The sequence below is a fragment of the Homarus americanus genome, unplaced genomic scaffold (assembly GCF_018991925.1).
Source record: "Homarus americanus isolate GMGI-L3 unplaced genomic scaffold, GMGI_Hamer_2.0 scaffold56009, whole genome shotgun sequence".
Lineage (NCBI taxonomy): Eukaryota > Metazoa > Arthropoda > Malacostraca > Decapoda > Nephropidae > Homarus > Homarus americanus.
Genome location: NW_024739542.1, coordinates 1,874,364 through 1,895,963, shown reverse-complemented (window position 1 = coordinate 1,895,963; position 21,600 = coordinate 1,874,364). Strand labels below are relative to the sequence as shown.

The following is a 21,600-nucleotide window of genomic DNA, read 5'->3' as shown; positions in this document are numbered from 1 at the left end:
GATATTGACACATTCTTCGTCGCTTGACACTGTGGGAGTCGGTCAGGAAGCTCTCGACTTTTTCCCTTTATTGGATCTTTTGGTAATTATTGGCCTCTCGTCTCCTGTTCACTCACGACATATGAGAGGGACAGAGACGCGGAGGACAGACAGAGGGACAGAGACGCGAGGACAGACAGAGGGACAGAGACGCGGAGGACAGACAGACGGACAGAGACGCGGAGGACAGACAGAGGGACAGAGACGCGGAGGATAGCCAAACAGAGGGAGAGAGACAGGCAGACAGAGGGAAAGAGGCAGGCAGGCAGGCAGGCAGACAGACAGACAGACTGAGGGAAAGAAACAGACAGAGGGAGAGAGACGGAGAGAAAATGATACATTCAGACTATGAAACGGAGAGAAAAAGACGAAATTGAGAAAGGGAGAAAGACCGAAATAAAAAAAAAATGATTATCTCCCCACCAATGTGACACTTTAGCGAGGTCACAATCTTCCTTTGTGTGATGAGTGACCTCTTTATAGAGTTACTCCTCTCCTCTCTTTCTACACTGACTCAAAACAAAAGGTTGCTCTCCATTACCTAATCCTTCAGAAAGTTAATTAGTTTGATGTATTACATGATATCAGTAACAAAGAGTTTCAGGGAGATACTAATTTTGTCTTTCACTTAGTTACTGAGAGATCTTAGATTGTCTCAGTAATGATGATTATAAATACATAATCCTTGAATTGAATCTCCATGATTATTATATATTGATATTTATAAAAGAAATGTGTTGATGTATAAATTACACATATGGTTATTAGATACTAATTTATGGAGACAATTATACCCTAAATCTACCACCTCCCCCTTATGGTCATCACCTGCCATTAACACTGCAAGCCGGAGATGTAGGACTGAAAGCTGGGTTTCAATATCAGAGAAAATGACACTAAGATTACACACACACGCAAACGCAAACGCACACACATATTACAAAAACTTTTACGTACACGCACAGGTGATTTATACAGACATAGCCACTTTATTATGTATACACACACACACACACACAGCAACAGGAGGCAAGGGTCTCATATCTCATAACGCTAACACTCCCCACTAAAGTATCTCTTGATGTCATGTCCTAACACACTCATTTCTCTCTCTTCCCCAAACATGTCACCGTGGGAGGGAGTGTGTAAGAAGAGCGACGAGAGAAGTGGAATGGGAAGAAGTGGGAGAGATGGAAAGGATTTTGGGAAGAGATTAAGGGAACGATAAAGGAAGTGGAAAGGCGAGAGGATATGGGGAAGAAAAAGAGAGGTGTGTGTGAGAGAGAGAGAGAGAGAGAGAGAGAGAGAGAGAGAGAGAGAGAGAGAGAGAGATTAGCAAGTCAAAATACAAGGAAGAGGAAATAGCTAATATAGAGGAAAGGAAATGCAAGGAATGAGGGTGAATAACAACGTACTAAGGGAATGAGATTATTATAGTGAAGGGAGAGAAATATATGGAATTAGTGAACACCAAAAAGCAGAAAAGGAGATGAGAGATGGGGGAAAGAGAGAAAGAAAGACAGAGAAACCAGAAAGGGGAGGACACAAAAAAGAAGATGATAAAGACGAATAACGAATAAGAGGTGAAAGAAATTAAGGGGAAAACATGAATAGGAAGACAAAATGAAGAGGATGATATGAACTAAACGAATAAGGGAATTAAGAGAAAGAAAAAAATGGGGGGGGGGGAGAAATTTAGGATAATAATATATAATAAGAGGACATAAATGAGAAGAAGAAGAAATTAAGAGAATAATCAAATAACGAAGAATAACCAATTTCAAGACCATGAAACAAATGGCACGAATGGGGAAGTAGAAATTACAAAATGAATAAGGAAATGGAAGATATTACGAAGAAAAAAAATTAGGGGAAATATTAAAAAAAGGAAAATGGAAGAAGAAAGATAAAAAGATGAAATAAAGAGAGGAGCAGAGAGGTGAATAACACAAGGGATGAACCAAAGGCGATTGCCGCGACATCTTCACTTATATCTGGCAATGACGTAAGTGTTCTTCAGAGTCCAGGAGCTTGTGAAGACTTCTCTATTGAGTTATAGTGGTGAGGAGGGTGAGAAAGATGGGAGAGATGAGAAGGGTCGGGGGTGAGAAAGATGGGAGGGGTGAGAAAGATGGGAAGGGTGAGAAAGATGGGAGGGGTGAGAAAGATCGGGGATGAGGAAGGAAGGAAGGAAGGAAGGAAGGACGGAAGGAAGGGGAAAAATGTAAAGGAAAAATCTTGTAAGAGTAGGGGAATAAATAAAAGAAGTGACTAAGATAAGAAGCAAAAAAAAAAGAGAAAGAGGAACAATGAAAGAAAAATGAGAGAAGGATATGTAGGATGAAATAACAAAGGTAAAGGGAAGAAGATAGAGAGACAGGAGAACAAAGACACATAAAAGGTAGAAAAAGTAAAAATATAGTAAAATAAGTCATACCGTATATGAAAAAGAAAGGAAAGAAAGATGAAGCAGGCAAATGATAAAAAACTCGAGAAACAGTGATAATTAGAAGGATAGGAATGAAGATAAAAGAGGCAATAGAGGAGATGAAAATACAGAAATAACGGAGAGGTGAAGTGAAGAAGAGAAAAACTTTAAAGTGTTGAAAGTTTTGGAATCGTCATTTCAGTAGTTTTGAGGAGCTGTCGGAGAGAGAACCTGGATGAAGAAGTTGTTGAAAAAAGAAGACAGGCAGGCAGACATGCAGGCCGGCGAGCAGGCAGGCGAGCAGGCAAGCAGGCGGAGAGAGAAAACGAGAGAGAGAGTAAATTAAATATACTAAAACCATATCCGTGGCGCTTGGGGGAATTCCTTCACTGGATAACAAGAACAAAAGGCAAGAGGAAAAATAGAAATAAGACTCAGAGAAAATATTTTTATCCCCAGTGAGTCGAGTTGAGAAAACTGATAAATTCCTGGAAAATATCGTCCGCGTGGCACTTACAATCGTTTACTCTCCTCTTAAGACAGTTATTACGTGATGTGTGGTTAAGACTAACTCTTTTCAAAGGATCAAATTGTCTTTTTTTAGTAGAACATAAAAATACATAACACTTTGGATGCGACATGCGGGTAAACCCGCCCATAATATTATATTAATTAAATGCGACAAGCGGGGATATCCCACGGCCTTGAAAAAACTTCCCCAAATGAGACGACATGCGGACATATTATGTATTGAGGTATAGGAGTATTTCCTGAATGCAATATAGCTTATTTTTGTACTATTTTGTTTGATATTATCTGAATATGTACATCCTTCTTTCCTCACACAGCCAAACTATGGAATGCTCTGCCCCCTTCTGTATTTCTATACTCGTACAGTCTGTCTCACCTGAAAAAGCTGGTTTTCCGGCATCTTCGTGGTGTAGATTAATATAACCTTTTTCTTTTCTGTTTTTGATTTCTTTGTATTCTTATATTTTCGCCCCCTAGGCCCCGTTATGGGTCGTTCGACCTGTGCCCTGGTGGGCTAATTCCCGTAAAAAAAAAATAAATAAAAAAATGCATTGACAAATTATCACAACGACAAAAATAAATAAACGAAAAAGCAGGCTCAGGCCACATCATTTCCAGTAAATATCACAGACGGCTTCCATAATGCTTCAACAAAGTTAAACACGAAAGTGTAATTAATCCCAAAAATTAAGAAAAAAAACATACTAACCGTACCCCGGGTGTATGACCAGCATCAAAAGGCTCAACTTTAAGCTGGGTAGATGAGCACAACTTCAAAGTGTACCATTAAATACTGAAATATATAATTTACATGCAATCTGTGATGTAACTCTCAAAGGCTCGGACGAATATTGTGGCGAAGATTTAAGAATACATTCAGTGGTTGACTTAAACTAAAACATTAAGCGATGAAAACCACACATGTAAAACACGGAACGTACCCAAAGTGGTTGATGTTGTAGCATTACGCATTGTAATTCTACACGTTTTGGTATTTGAGTTGAGAAAGATACAGCCAAAGGATCTCATGTCAGTCCTTAGTTACGTATTTGACCTAGTAACCTGTAGTAAGAATCCTACAGTGAAAATAAATATTGTCCTGGACTGTATCTTCACCTTCCTGCACCGGGCTACAGTAGGCATATGCATGATATAAACGGTAAAGTAAATATAACATATCCTTACCACAGGTTGGCATCAAAGAGGTTAAAAAGAATAGAGAAAACGCGTGAAGTGGCGTGTGTGTAACGCCGTGGGGTGAGTTTGGTAGCAGAAGGCACAGGACAATTGTTTTATTATGCTATTACTATTTATAATTATTATTACTGCCTCCAGTAACTGATAACGTATTTGTTGATGGTCAAGACTTCCAACTAAGCTTGTGCTGATTAAAGTGATTATCTCTCCATATCGTTTCATAGAATTCTTAAAAAAGCAGCTGTGATGTTTACTGGAGAACCTAGAGTCCTAGAATGAGCCTTAGCTCCTGTGTGTGTCAGAGAATTGCTCTGAAATTGAATCCCTTGAGGAAACGAATTGGATTTCGACTGCACGCTGTAGTCAATAATTGGTTTAGTGAGACTTCCGTACTTGCTTCGTCAACTCAACTCGATAATCACGGACAAACTGTATCTAGCGGTGGTAACAAGTCAAGTATATTAATAATGTGACGTGAAAGTAAATTTTTTTTCCCGTTATTGATTGAAATTAGTTTTAGAAATAATAAGTTGGTAATATTTCAGTAATTAACCGTTACATGGTAAGAGCAGCCATGTATTGTTTGAGCGCGGGGAGAAGCGGACGGGAAGAGAAGGGAATGGGAAGAGGAGGGGAGGGGAAAAGGAGGTGGGAAGAGGGAGGAAAGAGGACTGAATGAAGGAAGTGAGGTAGATGGCAAGCAGAGTAGATGGAAAGAGGGAAATAAAAGGAATAGAAAAGGAGATAGGTGGAGTAAAGAAGACAAAAGGAGGAGGGAATAGGTAACGAGAAGCTGAACAGGAAAGGAAAGTAAAGGATGAAATAAGAGTACAGTAAGGTAAAGGCTAAACAACAAAACACCTAACCTAACCTAACTTCAATTGATAACCTCCAAGTATTTCGTTCCCAGCTCCTAATATCAACACACACAATACCAGATTTAGTTCGTTGTTCTCATTGTTATCGTTGTTATTCTTTTCGTCATTGGAAGCCTCTGTGTAGGTCCCGGCTAAGCTTCACCTGTAGTGGCTGAAGTATCGATCAAAATGTATCTTTCGCATTTTTTTTTATATATAATTTGTATCTAAAAATCAGAATAAAAAATGACGATATAAGTTTGGTGTAAGTTAGGTATATTGTTCACTTATATTTATACAGATCACAAAGACATCAAACTCTTACTAAAATTCTAATTAAATATCATAATTTACAATCATTTACAAGAATTATATATAACAATAGAAATTTCTTTTATAGCGACGAATAAATTATATAGGCTATACAACTATCAAAAGAATTTCAATAGGCCTACAGGAAGAAAATCCAACAACACACAGGACACATTGCCAAAGAAAAAAAATAACTTAACCATAAAAAATACGATATAAAAAATTACAACAAAAAATACTTATACTAAAAATAGAAGAGAAGAACTTAAAAACAAATAACATAGTATAACACACAGGTCATTCCAGTGGGTAATGATGCACGCCCAGCCAACCCCCGAGTTTTAAATCACTTAAATCCGGTGAAATTGTATATGCGAGTGGCTAGGATTCTCTCTTATGTTATTCGCTATTAAATGTCTTGGTTAACAGAATAGTCGTATATGACTGGATTATAATTTTTGTCACTTCGAGAGGTAATCAAAAAATCTCTCTCTCTCTCTCTCTCTCTCTCTCTCTCTCCATTTGATGATTGAATAAAATAATAAAATTTAATTTAATATCACCACGTATTAATTGTTAACCTCACTGTTTCTCACTTTACTGTAGAAGAAATATAATGACTAAGAATGCGAGACATTTCCTTTATTGGTTGTGGAGGGGAGAGGCGGTCCTGTGGGGTCTTTAAGGTGAACTAGCACGACGAGAATGAACAATACGTATCTCTGATTGGTCCTTGTTCACTATGTCGTCATGTAACGTTACCCCTGATTGGTCCTTGTTCATTGTGACGTCAAGTAATGTTACCCTTGATTGGTCCTTGTTCATTGTGACGTCAAGTAATGTTACCCTTGATTGGTCCTTGTTTAATATATGACGTCACGTAATGTTACCCCTGATTGGTCCTTGTTTAATATATGACGTCACGTAATGTTACCCCTGATTGGTCCTTGTTTAATATATGACGTCACGTAATGTTCCTTCTACAGATTATTCAATAAACCCAAACTCTCGTATTACGAACCTAAACTTAAACTTAACCTCAACTTACGTAACATAGATTCAACTCAGCCATAGATATACAGATGGCTTTTATTATGGTATACAATGACAGAGGAATGTACTTCATATGCATTCTAGCGAGTCACGGTGAAGAGCAGAGAACGGATACCGCGGATACCACACCGTTACAATTACCCGTTTTCCCGTTCGTAAATTAGATTCAAAGAGTTTACCTGTCTGGTTGAGTTAAAGAATATAAATGAGATCCACAATAAAATTTAAATTACAATGAGACTATAATAATTAAGTACTTTTAACACATTAGTAGGGGGCCCGTCCTCATAATATATAAGAATTCGTTAGATCTTTAGGAATATAAGATACTTAGATTAATCCACCATGTATAACCTTTGTGGTCGAGGGTTTATTAGTCGAGGAATCCCACTAATTAAGCCAATGTATTAATCTCATTAAGAGAGTTACGCAGGAAGGATAAAGGAGGAGAGTAAGCTCGGTTGTGGGACGGGTCATCCGAGCTCTAATTGGCAAGAACCCAGTAATGAAATATCCAATTAAGAAAGTTGCTAGTATCAAGTTACGTAACGAAATGATAGATTCATTTTGATGCTTTCTTTTCGCCGCGTCCCGAATGTTTAATACAGTTTAAAGACTATTGAAAATAAATCATAACGGCATGGTCTTAATTTTTATTCCACTACTGTTGAATTTTTATTTGCATAATAAAATTCTTGCTCTCCACACTTTGACATTTAAAAACAATATTATATCTTATGCATTTACCAGATTTTGCCTTTTTTTTTAATAACAGCCAATGAAATTTGTATTTAATCACGCTGATGCTAACTATGTGTGAGGTGTCATGACAGTTTACCGATTAATAAACGCGTGACGCTGTCTCCAGGTGTTGTGTATTCAGAAAAAAACAAATCGACAAGACGTCTGAATACAGCGAAGAATTCACACCAGGAGCGGCGATAATTGAACCAATAGAATGCAATTTTTTTGTTTCTTATCACTTTAATCAAGAATTTACTCGAGACAATCTTGAAGAGGCAATTTTACCCCGTGTGTGTGTGTGTGTGTGTGTGTGTGTGTGTGTGCGTGCGTGCATTCCAGGTCAATAGCAAGTGTACATCATATCATATGCAGGTATACTTGCCTGGGTCTACAAGAATACAAATTTATTTAATCAACAAAAACACTTATAAAGGTCTAAATTATAATATATGTAATAATTGTATGTTATCGTTCCATAAGCCAAATATCTCTACCACTACTATTGATGAAAAAACTGAAACTAATATTAATAACAGCAATTATTATTATTATTATTATTATTATTATTATTATTATTATTATTATTATTATTATTATTATTATTATTATTATTAAAAATATCAACCCACAGTTTATCTATCTCTCCTACAGGCAGTGTCCATCTTTGTATCGGCATACACCTTGGTAGCCATCAGTGTGGATCGCTACCTGGCTATCATCTACCCATTGCGGCCCCGGATGACCCGTCTGGAAGCCAAAGTTATCATCGCCCTGGTGTGGGGTCTGGCGCTCTTCACTACCCTCCCTATAGCTGTGTTCTCAGGACTCGATCCCACTGGTAGGTTACGTTAGGTGTGACGTGTTTGATGTGTGTTGTGATTACGAGTATTATTTGTAGCCGATACTTTTTTTTTGTTATAAGGGGAAACGAGACTAAAATTCTCTGATTCAAAATAAATTTAAGAAGTTTTGCATTAAAGTTTGTGAAAAAAAAGAGTTGTCATAGGTATTCACACTATGGTAATTCTAACCATGGTCTTGACAACACATACACACACACACACACACACACACACGTGCGAGTACTGCAGATGGAAGGTGTTCTAAGGAACTGACTCCTGTGTGTGCTTGGGCTTGATCACTCACAAATATGTTTGTTCACCTATACATAAATAGCCCAAATTATTGTGATTGGTGTTACTCATACTATTAACTCATTTTCTCGAATGCTCCATAATCATCTTGTTAATCAAGCAGTCAGCGCCAATACACGAGTATCCAGAGGACGCGCCAGTTATTGTTCAATGTCAAATGTCTGTATGTATCATGATGACCGTGTCCAGTGTCCGTGTCTTGACTAGGAGGAAGATGAAACATGGTGTACCCGGTGTAAGTCTCTAAGTTTTAATTACGGTGTAGCAACTTGTTAGTAAACATCTGCCCGTGTCTTATCTTTGACTCTGTTCTAACACCCTTAAAACGAGTTGCTTTTTTGGTCATATTCACCTATAAATATTCCGACTAATTTCACGGGAGTATCATACTTCCTCGAACCTGAAAGCAGAGGCGAAAACCTTCTGTGCGAGGTATGCACATTGCAACTTTAAGGCTATTTTATTTTTGTTTTCTTTACAAATTACGTTTACCCTCGGGGAACGCTCGAGCTACCTTTGATGGGTGAGAAGACAAACCATTAGGCGCTACATGAAATATACTTTCTGCTGTACCTGTACCTCAACCTGCACCTCACCTGAACCATCAAGAAGAATATGCGCGATTTTAATACCCTGTACTGTATCTGTGTCAGTAGGCTGCTCCTGCAGAATGAGCATCAGGTCCGGGGATTAATTGATGGGAAACAGGCGATGGGAAGCAGATGATGGGAAGCAGATGATGGGAAGCAGGTGATGGGAAGCAGGTGATGGAAGCAGGTGATGGGAAGCAGGTGATGGGAAGCAAGTGATGGGAAGCAGGTGATGGGAAACAGGCGATGGGAAGCAGGCGATGGGAAGCAGGTGATGGGAACAAAATGATGAGAAACAAGTGATGGAAAATAGGTGATGGGAAGCAGGTGAGGGGAAGTAAGGGTGACTGTCCATTAAAGCAAAGGAACAACTGCTATTTGAAAAAAAAATCGTTGGGAAAGTGGAAGGAAAACTTGTGAATAAAAGGGGAGTTTATTTCCTAGTTTTATTTACTCTATTGAACATGTATGTGGATGATATAAACATTGACACTACTGAGAGATGGTGAAAAACACTGAAGGCAAGATTCACACAGCTAAATCGCTGGAGGAAGATGCATGCATTAAAATTACTTGGGAAAACTGAACATACAGTCAGAGGATATTCAAATATTAAAAAAATTGTGGGTGGACAGTGAAAAATCTTGGGAGGGCACTGATGACCCCAGGATGAGAAGAGAAGAGCATTCATATAACTGGACGAGACGATGAATATACAAGAGCATGTAAATATCAAACTTGTCTGGTAAGGATGGGGCCTCAGAGACATAACATTGAAATTGCTCATGAGAAGAGGTCGAAGGGAGACGGGAAGTGGCGCTTGTGTTAGATTAGGTAAGGGGAGGATATGAGCCCTTGTTGGGGAGTAAGATGTACAGTTGGGGACATTTCCAACTAGTACACTCAACGTTGTCAATCCACCTTCTTCGTGAGGTGTAAATTTCTAGTTTATCGACAAGTGAAACCAAAGCCCCCAAATTACTGGGTGAGACGTGAGGTGCACACAGTAGCCTGGGACCGGAATTATATAAATTGACTCATTACATTTGTCTGCACACTTTACACACCATAGTGCTACATCACTGCACACTATACACACACCATGGCACCACATCACTGCACACTATACACACTCCATGGCGCTACATCTGGTACTCCCACAACTACGATGTATCTAACAGTTGATGAAGGACGAAGGTTAAAACAAAACAGGAAATGCTTGTTACAGGTGAAACTGCTGTTGACCGACTTATTATTGTCATTCACACTTTAATATTATTTATGATAAACAAACGGGGAATAAATCTTGTGAGGACAATCATATACATTGGTGTCTTAACTGTTTACGTGAAGTCAGTTATAGGGTGCATTATAAATGTATTTGAAGGTTAATTCATCGTACCAATGTTGACAATTAATGTTCGAAATGGGGCTCAGGTCTAGGCTTACACCGACTAATCGCTCGAGTTACACTGTTACACAATTATGAGAGAAGGAGAGACTTGCTGACCCTGGCCTAACCGTCAGGGTGGGATATATGTGAGAGATAGAAGAGATTTGCTGGGTTGGTGTGGTGTGCTGGGTTAGTGTGTTGGGTTGGTGATTCTGGCAAGTGAAGACTGGTGACAACCGAAGGGTGAGCGGATGGTGACAAGAATCACGGACCCCCTCCTCCCTCACCCCCTCCCTCATAAGATGTAGTATAATAGCCAGCTAATTATTAGGGTAGCATTAGGATATTGGTAAAAATGAACACAATTCAGTTTGTCTCCAGTTGGGTGCACATAATTAATGCTTTGGCGACCATTTTCATTTTCTCTGCCAACGTGTAAACTTCATCATAGACGTCGGCGACGTAAACAAAAACCCATTAGTTCACCTTTGTTTGTTTTTCAGCCACTCAGTTATTTCGTAAATTGAAATTTGGTTCAGAGGAAGACATGAAAGGAGTCCACCGAAGGGGTTTCAGGAGTCTTTGTTTCCCTTCAGTCACCTTCTCACACACACACACACACACACACACCCACACACCCACACCCACACACACACACACACACACACACACAGCCACCTTCTGATGTGTGAAGTGCATGTCAGCACAGAGCCAGTGGAAAAGTCCGTCCAGTTCCCCGTAAAATAAATCTATCTCCCACAAGACAGGTTATTTTTCCACATAAAACATAGGCTACTTTCCAATACAAAACAATCTCAATGTAATGCTGTAATGAAGCCCAGCGGTCCACTCACTCGAATATAAATCTTCACGTGTGATATACTAATTAACGAATACTGATCTTCAACTCAACAACCGCAAAAATAAAGATAAAGCATAAAAACACCTAAATCTAATATTACTGTAGAAAGTTAATAAAGAAGTCAAGACGCCTGTGATAAGATTGAAGAGGAGGCAGGAAAGGGAGTGGTATAGCAGCGAGCACCACATCCCTCTTACTCACTCAACTCACTGCCACGGTTTCCGCTCACACCACTCATGGGTCACACCATGTTTACGTAATACATCTGTCTTGTAATTCTCAAAGATTTTCTGTGAATTGAACTCGTAATTTGTAAGATCTTTATAAAAAAATCACTTAATATATTAACGAATAAGATAGTAAATTACAGAGGTTAGCAGTGTTATATATACAGAATATAGGCTTGAAGTTTCTATATTTTGTTATATGTTGTAACCCTCGATATATCTTTGGCTACTTTTACATTACGTATTTTGGGTCATAAACAAAACCTAATTTTTTTGTATTGGCGATCACTCAATGTTTTGATGAAGTAGTAGATGATTCTGAGGTCATGATGATATTCAACAAACTACCGACTCTTACACCCGTCAACTTTGCTTCACATTTCCCAACAACATGTCTCACTCTCCCTCCCCACCCCCCCCTACCATCTACCATCTTAACCACACTATCTTACTCTGAGTTCTATCACACACTCCTCTTTCCCAATCGCATATCTGGATTATCATCGATTTTACACTTTACACCATCACCTCCAGTTCCTTATTTATCAATTTATTTTATTTCTCTCTTCTAAGATATCTATACTTCCTTCTCTTCTTGCTGTTTCTCTTCCGTATGATTATTATCTCTTATTTCTGTCATTTCCTTGTATTAAAATCCTGTCTTAATCCACCTTTCTCTTCTCTCTCTCTCTCTACCATCTTCCATTCTCCCATTATATCCCATTATTTCTGCATCTCACCTCCTTCTCTTCTCATTGTTTATCCCCCCCTTTTCTTAGCTTCTCTACCTGGCCTCATTCACTCTCTTTCTTGCCTATCGCCTTCTCTATATTTCTTCGACATCATCACTCTTTACTGCTGTTTCCCTCTTAACATTCTCTCCCCCTCTTCATCGACCAACATCTCCTATTCGACCTCTCTCACATTCCCCCCTTAAATTCTCTTGCTTAGGCCTTCTCCTCTCGTTCTCCCCCATTTCTCCTTATCCCCCTTTTGTTTAATATCCCTTCCCCTTCCGCCCATTTTTCTGTTTTCCACGTTTTCTATCTTATAAATCTTTCTTGACTTTTTTACGTACTCTTTCTCCTCCCTTTCCACACTTCTCCTTTCCTTATCCTCGTCAATTATGTTCCTCTCTATTCCTCTCCCCTTCTCCTCCTCTCTTACCCTCTCAATTCCTTCTATACTCCTTTTCCTATCTATTCTCCCCTTTATTTTCTCCTTACCTCCTCTACCAAGTCTTCTCTTTCTCCCCCACCACCACAAAATATACAGAAGCCTGCCTTATCAGTGCTCAAGGTTGAAAGTGTCCACAAACACCTTAACGAGCGCCATACATCAAGCAAAGAGAACACTCAATCCTTAGACCAGCTTCAACTATTTCCAACTGAAGCTAAAAGCGTGTTCATCATCGCTCTAAAACTGCCTCCGCCTTCACGGAAATAAGCTTCGAGCAAAATGTTCCAGAGTAATAATGTTGATAAATTACATTCCTTTTATGCAACCTCTTTGGCAGTCAAGTAAATCCTGTTTGAGCTTTATCTAAAAACGTTACAATTACTTTCTGGGAGGTTTTGTGTGTATATCAGACCAAGTTTAATTGCATAAAGACCCTTACGGCGTTGGATATGAGGTTTTATTAATTTATTGTTACATTATAACATTACCGAAGCTATGAGAGTACTTTGCTTTAATGGTCTGGTAAATATATGATGACACAGTTACCAAGTTGAACGTTGTTCGAGATACGTCTGGTGTGGAGTTAGGTTAACTTTTTGAAGAATAAATATTAATAGCTTTAATAAACTCCTGAATAACCAGCAAAAGATTGAAGAGTCGTGGAGGTAATCTGTTAAGAGCAATAGGAAGAGAGAGAGAGGACGACGGAACGAAAGGAGGGAGAGAGAGACAGAGAAATAGAATGACGTCTACATTTTTCTGTTGTTGTCACTGAATTATTTTCTGCTGGTTGCTTGCCAGCTTAAATAAATTTTTTAGAGATTTTTTTCTATGGAAAGAATTGTGAATTTTATCACTACAAGATATAACATGAATATTTTAACAAGACCTTTTATAAATGTTTGTGTACATAATTGTTTTGAAGGATTATGTGTTTGGGAAGAGGCTTACGAGGGAGACCAAAATGCTGAATATAACAACTCGTGTTCACAACCCTCTGAATGAGAATTGTGGAGGCTCTAAGGTTATTGAAGACTAGCGTAAGACAAGTTTAGGTTAAATTAGAGTATCGTAAGACATTATTAGGTTATCGTCGTTCAACAATATTAGATTAGCATATATATTTTTTCATTAAATATGGATTTCCTTATTATACCAACACAGCTAACAGATTACTTATGGCTTTATAAGTAACCTAACCATATCTTGAAAGATCTAACTTAAACCCTAAACGTCAGCTTAAGGAAATAAAAAAAAGATACCTATAACTATTACATGAACTAATACAATCTAATCATTGCCTTTACAATAGCAATGCAATATATCAATAAAACCTAAACTACAGATCACGAGTGACTATTTAAAAAGACGTGGTCATTATTTGTCCACACAATAAAGGGAGTGTAGTTGAACCGCCAATAGCTATGGTGCAGCACACGATACTGCACGGCGTGAAAGTCTACGGTGCCAGCCTGCCACGTTTTACTATCTTCGCCCCAGTCTCTCTCCCACTCACCTCAATTAGTGTTTACTCATTAAAGCGTTTTATAACTCATTATAACGTGACCTTACGTGATATATATTTCTTGATGTTTACTTTTATAGTTCTACACCTCGAGCCCTTACTCCCTCCTCCTGTCCCCTCAGTCATCAGGTGTTTTTTTTTATATAACTTATCAAATGTTTACCCAATGCTATTTACCATTTCTGCATAAATAATATTATCGTTTTAGTAATCCGGTGTGGAATATTAGGTACTGAGAATGATTACGGTGAACACTGCACAAATAACCCGGAATATAGAAAGAGAACATAAGGTATTTCATAATATTAATACTAACCTATTGGGGACTTCATATATTCCATAGTTTAATACACGAATCATTATAGTCTCACTTCTTTGTTGGCCCTTAGTATGTAACAGAAATATTAATTAACAAAAAAAAAGAAAACATATGAATAAGGCAACGGATATTAAAAAAAAGTTTCTTTGGGTGAATTATATATATATATATATATATATATATATATATATATATATATATATATATATATATATATATATATATATATATATATATATATATATATATATATATATACAAGATATAACATGAATATTTTAACAAGACCTTTTATAAATGTTTGTGTACATAATTGTTTTGAAGGATTATGTGTTTGGGAAGAAGCTTACGAGGGAGACCAAAATGCTGAATATAACAACTCGTGTTCACAACCCCCTGAATGAGAATTGTGGAGGCTCTAAGGTTATTGAAGACTAGCGTAAGACAAGTTTAGGTTAAATTAGAGTATCGTAAGACATTATTAGGTTATCGTCGTTCAACAATATTAGATTAGCATATAATTTTGTTTCATTAAATGTGGATTCCCTTATTATACCTACACAGCTAACTGATTACTTATGGCTTTATAAGAAACCTAACCATATCTAGAAAGATCTAACTTAAACCCTAAACGTCAGCTTAAGGAAATAAAAAAAAGATACCTATAACTATTACATGAACTAATACAATCTAATCATTGCCTTTACAATAGCAATGCAATATATCAATAAAACCTAAACTACAGATCACGAGTGACTATTTAAAAAGACGTGGTCATTATTTGTCCACACAATAAAGGGAGTGTAGTTGAACCGCCAATAGCTATGGTGCAGCACACGATACTGCACGGCGTGAAAGTCTACGGTGCCAGCCTGCCACGTTTTACTATCTTCGCCCCAGTCTCTCTCCCACTCACCTCAATTAGTGTTTACTCATTAAAGCGTTTTATAACTCATTATAACGTGACCTTACGTGATATATATTTCTTGATGTTTACTTTTATAGTTCTACACCTCGAGCCCTTACTCCCTCCTCCTGTCCCCTCAGTCATCAGGTGTTTTTTTTTATATAACTTATCAAATGTTTACCCAATGCTATTTACCATTTCTGCATAAATAATATTATCGTTTTAGTAATCCGGTGTGGAATATTAGGTACTGAGAATGATTACGGTGAACACTGCACAAATAACCCGGAATAGAGAAAGAGAACATAAGGTATTTCATAATATTAATACTAACCTATTGGGGACTTCATATATTCCATAGTTTAATACACGAATCATTATAGTCTCACTTCTTTGTTGGCCCTTAGTATGTAACAGAAATATTAATTAACAAAAAAAAAGAAAACATATGAATAAGGCAACGGATATTAAAAAAAAAGTTTCTTTGGGTGGTGTATATATATATATATATATATATATATATATATATATATATATATATATATATATATATATATATATATATATATATATATATATATATATATATATATATATATATATATATATATATATATATATATATATATATATATATATATATATATATATATATTATCATTACAAGATATAACATGAATATTTTAACAAGACCTTTTATAAATGTTTGTGTACATAATTGTTTTGAAGGATTATGTGTTTCGGAAGAAGCTTACGAGGGAGACCAAAATGCTGAATATAACAACTCGTGTTCACAACCCCCTGAATGAGAATTGTGGAGGCTCTAAGGTTATTGAAGACTAGCGTAAGACAAGTTTAGGTTAAATTAGAGTATCGTAAGACATTATTAGGTTACCGTCGTTCAACAATATTAGATTAGCATATAATTTTGTTTCATTAAATGTGGATTCCCTTATTATACCTACACAGCTAACAGATTACTTATGGCTTTATAAGAAACCTAACCATATCTAGAAAGATCTAACTTAAACCCTAAACGTCAGCTTAAGGAAATAAAAAAAAGATACCTATAACTATTACATGAACTAATACAATCTAATCATTGCCTTTACAATAGCAATGCAATATATCAATAAAACCTAAACTACAGATCACGAGTGACTATTTAAAAAGACGTGGTCATTATTTGTCCACACAATAAAGGGAGTGTAGTTGAACCGCCAATAGCTATGGTGCAGCACACGATACTGCACGGCGTGAAAGTCTTCGGTGCCAGCCTGCCACGTTTTACTATCTCCGCCCCAGTCTCTCTCCCACTCACCTCAATTAGTGTTTACTCATTAAAGCGTTTTATAACTCATTATAACGTGACCTTACGTGATATATATTTCTTAAAGTTTACTTTTATAGTTCTACACCTCGAGCCCTTACTCCCTCCTCCTGTCCCCTCAGTCATCAGGTGTTTTTTTTTATATAACTTATCAAATGTTTACCCAATGCTATTTACCATTTCTGCATAAATAATATTATCGTTTTAGTAATCCGGTGTGGAATATTAGGTACTGAGAATGATTACGGTGAACACTGCACAAATAACCCGGAATATAGAAAGAGAACATAAGGTTTTTCATAATATTAATACTAACCTATTGGGGACTTCATATATTCCATAGTTTAATACACGAATCATTATAGTCTCACTTCTTTGTTGGCCCTTAGTATGTAACAGAAATATTAATTAACAAAAAAAAAGAAAACATATGAATAAGGCAACGGATATTAAAAAAAAAGTTTCTTTGGGTGAATATATATATATATATATATATATATATATATATATATATATATATATATATATATATATATATATATATATATATATATATATATATATATTATCATTACAAGATATAACATGAATATTTTAACAAGACCTTTTATAAATGTTTGTGTACATAATTGTTTTGAAGGATTATGTGTTTGGGAAGAAGCTTACGAGGGAGACCAAAATGCTGAATATAACAACTCGTGTTCACAACCCCCTGAATGAGAATTGTGGAGGCTCTAAGGTTATTGAAGACTAGCGTAAGACAAGTTTAGGTTAAATTAGAGTATCGTAAGACATTATTAGGTTACCGTCGTTCAACAATATTAGATTAGCATATAATTTTGTTTCATTAAATGTGGATTCCCTTATTATACCTACACAGCTAACAGATTACTTATGGCTTTATAAGAAACCTAACCATATCTAGAAAGATCTAACTTAAACCCTAAACGTCAGCTTAAGGAAATAAAAAAAAGATACCTATAACTATTACATGAACTAATACAATCTAATCATTGCCTTTACAATAGCAATGCAATATATCAATAAAACCTAAACTACAGATCACGAGTGACTATTTAAAAAGACGTGGTCATTATTTGTCCACACAATAAAGGGAGTGTAGTTGAACCGCCAATAGCAATGGTGCAGCACACAATACGGCACGGCGTGAAAGTCTACGGTGCCAGCCTGCCACGTTTTACTATCTTCGCCCCAGTCTCTCTCCCACTCACCTCAATTAATGTTTACTCATTAAAGCGTTTTATAACTCATTATAACGTGACCTTACGTGATATATATTTCTTGATGTTTACTTTTATAGTTCTACACCTCGAGCCCTTACTCCCTCCTCCTGTCCCCTCAGTCATCAGGTGTTTTTTTTTATATAACTTATCAAATGTTTACCCAATGCTATTTACCATTTCTGCATAAATAATATTATCGTTTTAGTAATCCGGTGTGGAATATTAGGTACTGAGAATGATTACGGTGAACACTGCACAAATAACCCGGAATATAGAAAGAGAACATAGGGTTTTTCATAATATAAATACTAACCTATTGGGGACTTCATATATTCCATAGTTTAATACACGAATCATTATAGTCTCACTTCTTTGTTGGCCCTTAGTATGTAACAGAAATATTAATTAACAAAAAAAAAGAAAACATATGAATAAGGCAACGGATATTAAAAAAAAAGTTTCTTTGGGTGAATTATATATATATATATATATATATATATATATATATATATATATATATATATATATATATATATATATATATATATATATATATATATATATATATATATATATATTATCATTACAAGATATAACATGAATATTTTAACAAGACCTTTTATAAATGTTTGTGTACATAATTGTTTTGAAGGATTATGTGTTTCGGAAGAAGCTTACGAGGGAGACCAAAATGCTGAATATAACAACTCGTGTTCACAACCCCCTGAATGAGAATTGTGGAGGCTCTAAGGTTATTGAAGACTAGCGTAAGACAAGTTTAGGTTAAATTAGAGTATCGTAAGACATTATTAGGTTACCGTCGTTCAACAATATTAGATTAGCATATAATTTTGTTTCATTAAATGTGGATTCCCTTATTATACCTACACAGCTAACAGATTACTTATGGCTTTATAAGAAACCTAACCATATCTAGAAAGATCTAACTTAAACCCTAAACGTCAGCTTAAGGAAATAAAAAAAAGATACCTATAACTATTACATGAACTAATACAATCTAATCATTGCCTTTACAATAGCAATGCAATATATCAATAAAACCTAAACTACAGATCACGTGTGACTATTTAAAAAGACGTGGTCATTATTTGTCCACACAATAAAGGGAGTGTAGTTGAACCGCCAATAGCTATGGTGCAGCACACGATACTGCACGGCGTGAAAGTCTACGGTGCCAGCCTGCCACGTTTTACTATCTCCGCCCCAGTCTCTCTCCCACTCACCTCAATTAGTGTTTACTCATTAAAGCGTTTTATAACTCATTATAACGTGACCTTACGTGATATATATTTCTTGAAGTTTACTTTTATAGTTCTACACCTCGAGCCCTTACTCCCTCCTCCTGTCCCCTCAGTCATCAGGTGTTTTTTTTTATATAACTTATCAAATGTTTACCCAATGCTATTTACCATTTCTGCATAAATAATATTATCGTTTTAGTAATCCGGTGTGGAATATTAGGTACTGAGAATGATTACGGTGAACACTGCACAAATTACCCGGAATATAGAAAGAGAACATAAGGTATTTCATAATATTAATACTAACCTATTGGGGACTTCATATATTCCATAGTTTAATACACGAATCATTATAGTCTCACTTCTTTGTTGGCCCTTAGTATGTAACAGAAATACTAATTTACAAAAAAAAAGAAAACATATGAATAAGGCAACGGATATTAAAAAAAAAGTTTCTTTGGGTGAATTATATATATATATATATATATATATATATATATATATATATATATATATATATATATATATATATATATATTTATATATATATATAGATATATATATATATATATATATATATATATATATATATATATATATATATATATATATATATATATATATATATATATATATATATATATATATATATTATCATTACAAGATATAACATGAATATTTTAACAAGACCTTTTATAAATGTTTGTGTACATAATTGTTTTGAAGGATTATGTGTTTGGGAAGAAGCTTACGAGGGAGACCAAAATGCTGAATATAACAACTCGTGTTCACAACCCCCTGAATGAGAATTGTGGAGGCTCTAAGGTTATTGAAGACTAGCGTAAGACAAGTTTAGGTTAAATTAGAGTATCGTAAGACATTATTAGGTTACCGTCGTTCAACAATATTAGATTAGCATATAATTTTGTTTCATTAAATGTGGATTCCCTTATTATACCTACACAGCTAACAGATTACTTATGGCTTTATAAGAAACCTAACCATATCTAGAAAGATCTAACTTAAACCCTAAACGTCAGCTTAAGGAAATAAAAAAAAGATACCTATAACTATTACATGAACTAATACAATCTAATCATTGCCTTTACAATAGCAATGCAATATATCAATAAAACCTAAACTACAGATCACGTGTGACTATTTAAAAAGACGTGGTCATTATTTGTCCACACAATAAAGGGAGTGTAGTTGAACCGCCAATAGCTATGGTGCAGCACACGATACGGCACGGCGTGAAAGTCTACGGTGCCAGCCTGCCACGTTTTACTATCTTCGCCCCAGTCTCTCTCCCACTCACCTCAATTAGTGTTTACTCATTAAAGCGTTTTATAACTCATTATAACGTGACCTTACGTGATATATATTTCTTGATGTTTACTTTTATAGTTCTACACCTCGAGCCCTTACTCCCTCCTCCTGTCCCCTCAGTCATCAGGTGTTTTTTTTTATATAACTTATCAAATGTTTACCCAATGCTATTTACCATTTCTGCATAAATCATATTATCGTTTTAGTAATCCGGTGTGGAATATTAGGTACTGAGAATGATTACGGTGAACACTGCACAAATAACCCGGAATAGAGAAAGAGAACATAGGGTATTTCATAATATAAATACTAACCTATTGGGGACTTCATATATTCATAGTTTAATACACGAATCATTATAGTCTCACTTCTTTGTTGGCCCTTAGTATGTAACAGAAATATTAATTAACAAAAAAAAAGAAAACATATGAATAAGGCAACGGATATTAAAAAAAAAGTTTCTTTGGGTGAATTATATATATATATATATATATATATATATATATATATATATATATATATATATATATATATATATATATATATATATATATATATATATATATATATATATATATTATCATTACAAGATATAACATGAATATTTTAACAAGACCTTTCATAAATGTTTGTGTACATAATTGTTTTGAAGGATTATGTGTTTCGGAAGAAGCTTACGAGGGAGACCAAAATGCTGAATATAACAACTCGTGTTCACAACCCCCTGAATGAGAATTGTGGAGGCTCTAAGGTTATTGAAGACTAGCGTAAGACAAGTTTAGGTTAAATTAGAGTATCGTAAGACATTATTAGGTTACCGTCGTTCAACAATATTAGATCAGCATATAATTTTGTTTCATTAAATGTGGATTCCCTTATTATACCTACACAGCTAACAGATTACTTATGGCTTTATAAGAAACCTAACCATATCTAGAAAGATCTAACTTAAACCCTAAACGTCAGCTTAAGGAAATAAAAAAAAGATACCTATAACTATTACATGAACTAATACATTCTAATCATTGCCTTTACAATAGCAATGCAATATATCAATAAATCCTAAACTACAGATCACGTGTGACTATTTAAAAAGACGTGGTCATTATTTGTCCACA

At 35.6% G+C, this 21,600-nt stretch overlaps 1 protein-coding gene across 1 annotated transcript in view; it reads left to right on the top strand.

Moving 5' to 3' along the window:
• The window catches only part of LOC121874852 (RYamide receptor-like), a 129,392-nt gene that overhangs the window by 81,566 nt on the left and 26,226 nt on the right, over positions 1–21,600 (top strand). The window contains exon 4 of the mRNA XM_042379138.1: positions 7,813–7,999. Coding sequence (XP_042235072.1) covers positions 7,813–7,999 — 187 coding nt within the window. The remainder of the gene's footprint in view (positions 1–7,812; positions 8,000–21,600) is intronic.